We start from the raw sequence: 11,029 nt of genomic DNA, 5'->3' as shown, positions 1-11,029 counted from the left end.
ATCACAGCACTTCATGGCACTGACATTCCAGGTCTGTGTGGCAGGTGAGAGACCTCCGAAACATCCCTGTGTTAGCAGCAGTTGGGCAGCTGTGGGAAGCACCAGTGCTTGGCATCTCACCCAGGGGATCCTCAAGGATGTTTTCCTACTGATGTGATGCATTTCTGGGGTTCTTTCCTTCCTGCAGGATGAACAAGTTTCTGGGAGCCTGGGTGGCCCTTTTGGTGCTAACAGCTCGGCAGAGAGGTGAGTATATCCTGCTTGGGTGCTGGGAGACCAAAATTCCCCAGCTGTGCTGTGCCTAGAGACTCCAAAGGGCTTGGAAAACACACCCAGCCCCTTGGCTGGAGCAAGGATAAGAATCAGGGTGCACTGAGTGGTTCCCATGTGGAGGGACTGCAGATTTTAAGGGATGCTTGTGTGTATCATTTGTATAGCTCTGTGTGCACATCCCAGAGTTGTGTGCTACAAAATAGGAGTCTGAAAGATTTCTGGGGAGCAGGTGTGGTAGTATGGCTCTAGTAGAAAAGAATTGAGGAGTGTTTGCTGAGTTTCCTGTTGAAAGAAGAAGTAAAATCCATGTCTTGTCGCTGTGCTTCAGCTGCAATAACTTGTCAGGGGTGTAACAGCTGTGAAATGACTTACTTTACTACCTGGCAGGCAGGAATTGTGCTGTGGCCCTTTGGATATGTCTGTGGGAACAGGTTTGTGGCTCAAACATTGCCACATTCCATCTCCCTTTATGTCCACCAGGCACTCAGGCCACACATATGTCTTAGGAAATCAGGGTCCCAGTGGGTTAGGCCAGGTCTTGTCTCCCTTTCCCCAAAGAAACTTGGAGCAGTTGAGCCTGTGAAGGCTCAGTCAGTGACTCTCTTTACTCCCAGGCAGTTTCCAGCATGGAGCATCCTCAGGGTAGCAGGGCCAGAGTATCCCCTGGGTTGGGCATCACCCTCCTGTGTCCATAACAGGAGCACAGAGCAAGTTTTTCTTGGCTGGAGGCCCCTGAACAGCTCAGGGCCATGCCCAGGAAATAAAAGCATGTCCTGAATCCAGGCAAACAGAGCTGGGATTGTTCAGAGCTCATGGGCTCATGTCAGCCAAGATTGAATGTTGTGAGGACAGGGCACAGGTTTTCTGCCTCAAAGAGGGGAGAAAAGGGAGGAAAACCCAGCAAAATGTTCGTTTGCTCTGTGAGGAGCCACAGCAGTAGCTAACTGGAGAAACAGGACATGAAATGACAGCAGAGATCTGTCAGGGCTGGGGCAGGAAAGGATGTGTTCCCTGGGGCCAGTGGTGCCTCAAGCTGATGGATTTTAGGCTGGAGGCTTGTATGGAAATATGTCCAAACCAACTTCTGAAGGATTTTTAGGAGAGAAAATTAGGTTCAGTGGCAGTGCCTTTTAGCAGGAAACTTAGTTTTGTTGGGAAATGATGGAGCAGCTGTGACACTTCAGGCTGTAACCTGCACCAGGAGCCCTGGGGGGTCTGTTGGTGGTACCTGGGAGGGTTCTGCAAGGTGGAATCTGCCAGGAGTGTGGCTCTGGGGGCTGATATTGGTCCTGTTTGCTCCCCTGAGCACCTCACTGTCTTCAACAGCAAGTCTTACCCATCCTGGAGTAGGGGGGCATGGACCTGTTGTCATTTTTGTCCCAACTGAAGCAAGACATAGGTGTTAGGACTTGATGAGAGCCACATGGAAGGCAAAATGTGTAGCTGTGAGCTGACACACATCTTGGGTTTGCTGTTGCCCTAACTTTGTCACTGATCTGGATGATGCTTCTCCTCATGACCCTGTCCCAGAGCCAGTTCCAGAGCCAGCACCTCTGCCCTGGCTTGAAACATCCTTTGGCTGTTGGCAGTGCTGAGTTTTGGAGCTGTTTTCCTATGGAATCTCTAAAAGTCCTGAGCTTGCCCTAAGGACTCTCTTCTTCCTCTCCTTCCAGCTCACACCATGGCACGTCTGTATCCATTCTGGCAGAATGACACAAAGACACCCAAAGTTGATGATGGAAGCTCTCCTGAAATCAGGATCTCTGTCCCCTTCATCTTTTTTGGAGCCCCATACAGAAGCATTTATGTAAGTGGAGAAATAGACCTTCCCTTGAATCTTCTCCTTGCCATTAGTTGGCTGCATTTTAAACACACTCTCCCTGTCATCAGAAATTGGAAGATTTATTAGCAGCTACTTGACAAGTTCTTAGACTTCATGAAGTGATAGGTTTTATGATTAAGAAAGTCAAAGGTATATTTAATGGGATAATGTTCACGGGAAAGGAATATAAAAGGCAATAAATTTGCTTTGCAGGTGATTAAATGGTGCAGCAAAGCTAAGGGCTTGACACAAGGGATATTAGTCCTGTTACATGACAAGAAACAAGAACATGCAGAGAGACCTGCAAGGGGGAAAAAAGGGGAAAGGAGGAAACCTGAGGGGATTTCAGACCCTTGTGTGCTGGGAGATTCCAGGACAGCAGGGCCACTTGCTCTGCACACCCTGCAGAAGTAACTTGTTTAGGGGAGCATCTCCAGCAGACTTAGGAGAGGCTGTGGTGGCACTCTGTGTCTCACTGCTCTTGGGGAGCTCCAGGATCTGTCACAGAGGACATAGCCAAAGGTAATTCTTTTTCCTGGGAGCCCTCATGCCATGCAGCCACCAGTGTTGTAAAAACAAGTGTCTCAGTGCTGCAGAGCTGCTCTCCAAAGATTGGGTAAAAACCTGATGGCACCATGAGGCCTTCCTGCTCCTGTGCTGGCCTGTAGATCCCTGTTTTGCAGACTTTTGGGGGATTTGTCCTGCTTCTGGGGCTTCCTGCATCAGCCCTTGGCCACCAAAATACTTTCTAATGCCTAATCTAAATTTCCCTCATTCAGTTTATCCACATTGCCCCTTGTCCTGTCCCTGCAGTTCCTAACACAGAGTCCCTCTGCAGCTTCCCTGGAGCCCTTCAGATCCTGGAAGGTGCTCTGAGGTTTCCACACAACCTTCTCCAGGCTGAACAGCCCCAACTCCCTCAGCCTGTCCTTGTAGGGGAGCTGCTCCAATGCTCTTATCAGTTTCATGGCCTCCGCTGGCCTTGCTCCAACAGTTCCATGTCCTTCTCATGTTGTGGACACCAGAACTATGTGCAGTGCTCCAGGTGGAGCCTCACAAGAGACCCCAATCCTCTCACCTCACGTTTCTGCTAAACCATCAGCTTTGTTCTGCCTGGCAAAGGTTATACTCAAACAACATGGATCTTTTGGTGGTGTGCAGGTCAACAACAACGGTGTGATCTCCTTCAATGCCCTCGTGAGCCAGTTCACACCAGAGGCCTTTCCCCTGACGGATGGCAGAGCCTTCGTGGCGCCGTTCTGGGCGGACGTGCACAACGGCATCCGCGGGGAGATCTACTACCGCGAGAGCACGGACCCCGAGCTGCTCAGGAGAGCCTCCAAGGACATCCGTAAGCACTTCAAGGACATGGCCTCCTTCTCTGCCATCTGGATCTTCATTGTCACCTGGGAGGAGGTCACTTTCTACGGGGGAAGCAGCACGACTCCGGTAAGAGCGACCCGTGGGACTTCTGGTGGCTCCTGCTGTGCCTGCAGGAGAGGAGCAGAGGGAATGGCCTTGAGGAGAGACAGAGTAGATGTTAGGAGAAATGTTTTCCCTGTTAGTGTGTTCAGGCATTGGGATATTGCCCAGGGAGGTGGTGGAGTCACCATCCCTGGAGGTGTTTAAGAGGTGTCTGACACTGGAGGATCTGGTTTAGGGTTTAGAGCAGTGATGGGTTAATGGTTGGACTTGATAATCTTAGAGGTCTCATCCAACCTCAATGATCCTATGATTCTTGACAGGTATATTTGATGGTTGACTGTTTGTCTGTATTTTTATATCACTGTCCTGGCCTGTGTGTGTAAAATTGAGTCACTTTCTGTTCCCACTTCTCAGTTCCCATTTGGGCAGAGGAGCACCATGGTCCTTTCCTTCTCTCCTGTGGCAGCCTCACTCCCTGCTCTCAGATCTGCAGGGAAAGCATCACCTCCTTGGTGTTTGGAGGCAGTGTATTTAAACAAGGCTCTGACACCAGTTAGGAGATTTTGGTTTGATCACAGATTTTTTGCTAGATACAAACACAGATTCTTCTGAATCTTCAGTCTACTACTGGTAGGGCCTTGTGCTGAAGCTTGGAGTGCAGATAGAGTCCCAGAATGGTTTGGGTTGGAAGGACCTTACAGCTCATCTCATTCCACCCCCTGCCATGGGCAGGGACACCTTCCACTAGCCCAGGTTGCTCCAATCCCCATGCAACTTGGCCTTGGACATAGTGAGTGAGAAATCCTGACTGTTGTTTGGGGCAAGGGTTGTTCAGGATTAGCCTGTGCACTGTGTGCCAATAGCTGACTGCTCCTGTCTCGAGGACTTGGCTCTGATAAACAGTTCAGCTCTTTTCCATTTGTTAGAGAGGCTGGAGATTTAATGCATATTTTTTTGCCAGCCCTGGCAGCACTTGCAGGAAAAAAAAAAACCAACCCCACGTATATATATATTTGCAGACAGCAAGCAATACAGAGGTTCGTGTATTGCCTGAAGAATTACATTTGCAACACAATGCAATTTACTTTGTTACAGAGCAGCTTTTCCTGCTCAATAGCAGCCAGGGCTTGGGGTTGGCACGAGGAGCAGCAGGATGCAACTTAAGCAGGGAATTCATCGCAATGCAGAAAAGCTGCAGAAAAAAATCTGGGCCCTGGGGACACTGCAGTTGTTGCCTTCTGGTGTCACCTGAGCACCTTGGAGGGTTCAGTGTCTGAGGGACTGGTTAGACAGTGAGGGTGGCACCAGAGAGGGAAATGTTTGGGGTTGATGGAAGTCATAGAATCATAGAATTTTAGGGGTTGGAATGGAGCTTAGAGATCATCCAGCCCCACCCCCCTGCCCTGGGCAGGGACACCTCCCACCAGAGCAGGTTGCTCAAGGCTCATCCAACCTGGAATGAACACTGCCAGGGTTGGGGCAGCCACAGCCTCCCTGGGCAACCTGGGCCAGTGTCTCACCATCCTCACAGGGAAAACTTCTGCCTAAGACCTAATCTAAATTTCCCCTCCTTCAATTTGAATCCATTCCCCCTTTTCCTGTCCCTGCAGTTCCTAACACAGAATCCCTCTGCAGCTTCCCTGGAGCCCCTTCAGGTACTGGAAGGTGCTCTGAGGGCTCCACACAACCTTCTCTTCTCCAGTGGTTGGAAGTGCCAAGCATTTCACCATCCAAGAGGCACTTTGGGCAGAAAGGAGGTTGTTGCTCCATCAAATAGCTGTTGTTGCACTCTCCAAGGGATATTGTCTTTGTGTGTTAGTGATCTCACAGCAAGGCAAAGGCTTTGCAAAGGTGATCAAGTGTGCTGAGGTGGTGAAGAGGAAACCAGAAGTATGAGGCAGAACCCCAGGGAAAGGAGGAGGAGGCAGGAGTGGAAGTGGTGGCTCTCTGCTATCTCCCTGCTTGCCCTGGTGTGAACTGTGCCATTTGCAGCTGCTCTGAGGCAGTTCTGCCCACACCTCTCATTCTCCTGACAGCTCCTCCCTGCTCCACATTTCTCATGGCAGGAGCCTAAGTGCCTTGGAAGTGACATCCCTGTGGCATGCAAGGGATTAACTAAAGGAGGGGCAGCTTTGTGCAGTCCCAGCACAGTGGTCTAGGCTGGGCAGGGATGGGAAGGGCAGGAAAATGCAGAAAGCTGAAAGAAGTGGTTGACTTTGCTCCCAGTGACGTCTTGTGCTGCTGGATCTGCATGGATAGAGGGGCTATATCAAAGGAAGAGGTTTCTTCTGTCTTTCTGCACAGCCATAAAAGGGAAGATGGGGATTATGCCACCAGCTGGCAAAGAGTGCCCTTCCCACCTGGAACCTGGCTGGAGTTTGGGGGGGCTGGAAATGCAAAGTCATTTCAAGGGAAAGGAAGAACATGAGCAACAGATTTAGCAGGTAGTGAGAGGGTTTGGCAGCCAAGCAAAGTGCTTGATATACATGGCTGAGTTGGATGTAATCCACGCTTAGCAGTATTGTGGGATATGAATGTGGAAGGGAACCAGGAGAGGGAATGCAGAGAGAGGAATAAAGCTAAGAGAGGGTGATGGAAGTCACAGATCGTAACCACCCAAATCCTGCCCATTGCTCCTTCCCTCTGAGCTTATTCTCATGCTGCCATCTATTGGTGTTCCCTTGGAGTGGAGATGGTTGTGTTCTCCCAGGCAAGGGTGGGAGATGTGGCAGCAAGCACGAGCATATTTTGAGTCTAACTCAGCTTCTGCTCCTGCATCTCACCCAGCCCAGAGACATGCACTGGGGGAAGAAATACAGGCAAACATCATGAGTACAGCAGTACCACCTTGTGAATGTGCTCGTGGTTTTCCACAGGTGAACACTTTCCAGGCTGTCCTGATCACAGATGGAGTGTCATCTTTTGCCTTATTTAATTACCATGAAATCAACTGGACCACAGGGACAGCCAGTGGAGGAGATCCCCTAACTGGTCTCGGTGGGGTGATGGCCCAGGTGAGTCTCCTGCTCCCATATCTCCATCTCTGTTGAGCTCTTGGATGACTATACCTTTCCCAGCACGTCCAAGCTCACTCAGCATCCCTAGCACTGGCCTTGTATCCCACAGCTGGGCACAGTGGGATGAGCACTCCAGAATTTGGTGTTAGTTGTGCCACAGCCAGTCCATTTGTCCAAGGGGAGAAGGTTCCTGCATAAGGGGAGTTTCCCTCTGTTGCTTCCTCACTTTATCTTGGCCACTCCATACCAAACACCCTTAGATTTATCTGTATGTACATAAATCTGTAAAGATAGATCCACACTGCTTGTAGTGCCTCTTTAGCTTTTCACTCACATCCAAACTGCTTGAAAACTGAAATCTCTGAAAAGAGACATTAAAATTAAAGAAGATATTCTCAGGAGGGGACAGAAAAGTGAGGAATTGCAGCATCACTTTCCCATAGCCAAGATGGGTGATGGAATTTGCTCTCTCTCTGGTTTAGGCTGGATTCAATGGTGGAAATCTCACCAACTACTTCAGCATGCCAGGCTCCAGGACCCCAGACATAGTCAATATTGAAGAAACAACCAATGTTAACCTCCCTGGGCGCTGGGCTTTCAAAATAGATGGCAAAGAAATAGATCCTGCCAATGGCTGCAGCCTGAGAGGTAAGGGGGAAACAGCACCGCTTGTTTCCACATTCTGGCACACAGTGCTGAGGCTGTTGGGGTGCTGATGGAGACTCTGAGCTGCTGCATGGTCTGTGTTTATGCCAAGGCATCCCCTCGAGCTGCAGCTGTGGGGACAGAAATATCAGAGTGGGTTCAGTCCCTGCACATCTCCGAGTTGCTGCGCCTGAATTTCGGGGATAATTGGTGGCAAGGAGAAAGACCTGGGGACAGCAATCTCCTCTTGCCTTCAGGGTAGGAAAGCTGATGGTGTGGCCCCATTTTGCTTGTTTATGTAAGAGGAATAAGAGGTTTTCCAGGCAGGACAAATAACATGTCCCTGCACTAGCTGCAGTGGCTGTGACAGCATGGAGCTGTAAAGGGATCAATCAATGCACACAGGGACTCTGCTGCAGAGAGATTATTGCATTACCTCTTGACAAATAAAACTGTCAGGAGCATCCACAGTGCTCCAGGAATCTTTCTAGCAAGAGGGGATTGTCACCTGCTGACAGACACTGGAGGTATCTGACTTCTTTATGCCCTGGTTTGGGACTGTACTGAAGAAGGTCAACCAGACTCCAAGGCTCTTGCAGCCCCAGCAGAGTTTTCATGCCCAACTGCTCCTCAGCTGCCAATCCCAGGAAGAAAAGCTGGGCTTTGGCAAGGAGGTGTAAGCCAGTCTCAGTTTTGCAGGTGACAAGGGGAGTGTGGGTAGATCATGCCACTGGATTTAAACTTCATGGTGGATGACTGATTGCCACCTATGATAAGAGATGCTGGTGCCTAATGACTCTTCTTTGCCCAAATTCCCCATGCAGGATGGTTGATATGTGCTAAGAGGAGATGGGTTTTGTTGTAGGTAAGAGGAAAATAGGTTTGTTTTACTGGAGGAGGAGGCAGAGAAGAGAACAAAAAGTTTAGGAGAGGTGAATCCAGGCAGTGCATGGCAGAAGCCACATGCCTCAGAAGTGTGAAAAATGGCCAGATGGAGGAGAGAGGAGCTCTCACTGCTACTTGCCACCCTTGTTCTGTCTCTTCTCTCTCCCTCTGATGTCTCTCACCAGGCAAACCTGCCTCCCTTTAATAGTGCCACAGTGTAACACGTCTGCTCAGTCTGGGGCTGATCACTCATCGCTCCCGTTGTGGTTGGTGTGTGGTGTGGAAGTCATTTATCAACAGCTCTTTGATTTCATAACTACTACAAGCTCTTTCTGAATGGGAGTAAATTACTCCTGGGCTGCAGAGTCGCTTTTTGACCAGCTAAGTTATATGAACAGGGGAATGATGGAGGTGCAAAATGCTAAAGGACAGCACAAGTGCAGCAACAGTGCTGGAAATGACCTCCAAAATGCATCAGTGGACTTTCCCTTTGGGAAGATAGCACAAATGGCTCTTGTGTCCTGCAGTGCTGAAGCAGAATGAGAGTGGTGAGTGTCCACAATGTATGGAACAGCCTTCAGGTTTGCCAGCCTGTGTGTTACAGCACTGATCCAGGGTTTGGGACAGTGCTTGCAGCATTCCATGGACTTGTGGCATGGGTAGGACAGTGAAAATGAAGCTCTGGATCACAGTGCTTTGCTGAGTGGCCCTTGCTGGGTCTATGCACAAAGAAAGCAGCCAAGAAGCCCAGCAGCAAGACACATTGGTGGTGGTTTTGATCACAGGGCCAGGAGGCTCTTCTGAGGACTAACATGGTGCACTTAGAGTGTGTTCCTCTGTTGAGAGAAGTGATGTAGCCTGAGTTTTCCCCTTCCTGTCTTTCTAGGACAGTTTCTCCGTCAAGGGGAGATCTTTTGGGACAACGTCAACTGCACCACCAAATGTCGCTGCCTGGACTTCAACAATGAGATCCTCTGCCAGGAGATGGCTTGTGGCCCCTTTGAAGCGTGTGAGCCGAAGACCAAGTTCTTCCAGTGCGTGCCGGTGGAGAGCAGCACCTGCGTGGTGTTTGGAGATCCTCATTACCACACCTTCGACGGCTTCCTCTTTCACTTCCAGGGTTCCTGCTCCTACCTCCTCGCCAGGCAGTGCTGGCCAGGCTCCCAGCTGCCCTACTTCAACGTGGAGGCCAAGAATGAGAACCGAGGCGGCTCCTCCGTCTCCTGGCTGAGGGATATTTTTGTGGAGGTCTACTCGCACAAGATTGTTCTCCCCAAGGGCAGCTATGGGAAGGCAAAGGTAAGAGCTCTGCTGAAAGGGGAGAACTTGCTGGGTCAGCTCCTCTGAGGCAGCAGCAAGACAGTGATATTAGCTTGGAGAGCATGGGATGGTACTTCTGGGCCTCGTGTGTGTTTGGGAATGTGCATGGGTGACAGGCTCGGTGGAAAATGCTCGGTGAAAAACGAGGTCTCTGCTCTTTCATGCGCTGGCTCAGTTGTCTGGTGTTGCTCCCACAGGTGGATGACCTGGTGGTGTCCCTGCCCATCTCTCTGGATCTGGGTGCAGTCAAAGTCTACCAAAGCGGCTTGTCCACCGCGCTGGAAACTGACTTTGGCCTGATGGTGACCTATGATGGACAACACTATGCCTCCGTCTCCGTTCCGGGCTCGTACATCAACGCCACGTGTGGGCTGTGTGGAAACTACAACAAGGACCCCGAGGATGATATCCTGCGCTCGGATGGGAGGTTGGCCATGACTGTGCCAGAGCTGGGTGAGAGCTGGCAAGTGCCACATCCTGAGAGGAGATGCTCCACCGGCTGCTTGGAAAACTGCAGCCTCTGCGACGCCGCCACCGAGTCTCTCTACTTCACCTCTGAGTACTGTGGGTTCATCAACAAGACTGGTGGGCCTCTGTGGGAGTGTGGTGCTGTGGTGGACCCCACTGCCTTCGTCCACAGCTGTGTCTACGACCTCTGCAGCGCGTGGGACAACGGCACTGGACTCTGCCAGGCCATCCAGGCGTACGCCGCGGTGTGCCAGGCCCTGGGCATCTCGGTGGGAGAGTGGCGGACCCAGACGGGATGTGGTAAGTGTTCCCTTCTGAACTGTACAATCACCAACGCTGGAAGATGATTCTATGATCATCTCCCATGGTAATCTTAAAGGTTATCTTTGTCAAGGTCATCTCCCATGGTAATCTTAAAGGTTAGCAAGGCCAACCGTTAACCTGTGACTGCTGTAACCCCTAAACCATATATTCCAGCACCACCTCTAAAACATTTCTAGGGATGGTGACTCCACCACCTCCCTGGGCAACCTATTCCAATGCCTGAAGGAGCAGGGGAGCAATTTCAGGGCTTTTACTGTGTGCCCAGCAGTGCATGAGATGAGGGGAAAGAAATCCAAGGGAGGGAGTTGCCTGAGGTGGAGGGAGGCAGGAGAGAGCTCAGTCCCTCCTCCTCCCCATGACATCAGACTCTTGCTCCGACGAAAGGATGGCATGAGTCAGACATGAGGTGGGAGCTCCACATTGCTCTGCAGATGGTTGGCTGCTGTGGTGAGAGTTGGAGGCCGGACAGGGACAAGGACTGGCCAGTGGCACACTTCTTGGCCCACGCTCTTCATTTGTGGCATTAAATAGGTGTTAGTGGCTTGATGGCTCTGGGGCAATGAACCATCCTCCTGTTGCATGAGAGGAATGGACAGGGACAACTGGGAGGAAAAAGGAGAGGCCAATCCTGCCATCAAGTAGGGCTCATGGGCCACTCTGCATTGTCTCTGCTGTGGGTCAATGGAAAAGGGCTAATTGGCCCCAAACCATGCCATTATGAGGAGAGGCTGAGGGAGCTGGGGGTGTTCAGCCTGGAGAAGAGGAGGCTCAGGGGAGACCTTCTCACCCTCTGCAACTCCCTGACAGGAGGTTGGAGTCAGGTGGGGGTTGGTCTCTTCTCCCAGGCAAC

The 11,029-nt window shown here is 50.9% G+C and overlaps 1 protein-coding gene across 1 annotated transcript in view; it reads left to right on the top strand.

Annotated features, from left to right (window-relative positions):
* Positions 1-188: 188 nt before the first annotated feature.
* TECTA (tectorin alpha) overlaps positions 189-11,029 on the top strand; it is a 21,492-nt gene continuing 10,651 nt past the window's right edge. The window contains exons 1-7 of the mRNA XM_009070244.1: positions 189-246; positions 1,947-2,080; positions 3,257-3,544; positions 6,397-6,534; positions 7,020-7,185; positions 8,954-9,366; positions 9,585-10,155. Coding sequence (XP_009068492.1) covers positions 189-246; positions 1,947-2,080; positions 3,257-3,544; positions 6,397-6,534; positions 7,020-7,185; positions 8,954-9,366; positions 9,585-10,155 — 1,768 coding nt within the window. The remainder of the gene's footprint in view (positions 247-1,946; positions 2,081-3,256; positions 3,545-6,396; positions 6,535-7,019; positions 7,186-8,953; positions 9,367-9,584; positions 10,156-11,029) is intronic.

This window comes from Acanthisitta chloris, unplaced genomic scaffold, assembly GCF_000695815.1.
Source record: "Acanthisitta chloris isolate BGI_N310 unplaced genomic scaffold, ASM69581v1 scaffold22612, whole genome shotgun sequence".
Lineage (NCBI taxonomy): Eukaryota > Metazoa > Chordata > Aves > Passeriformes > Acanthisittidae > Acanthisitta > Acanthisitta chloris.
This window is presented reverse-complemented; position numbering and strand designations above follow the sequence as displayed.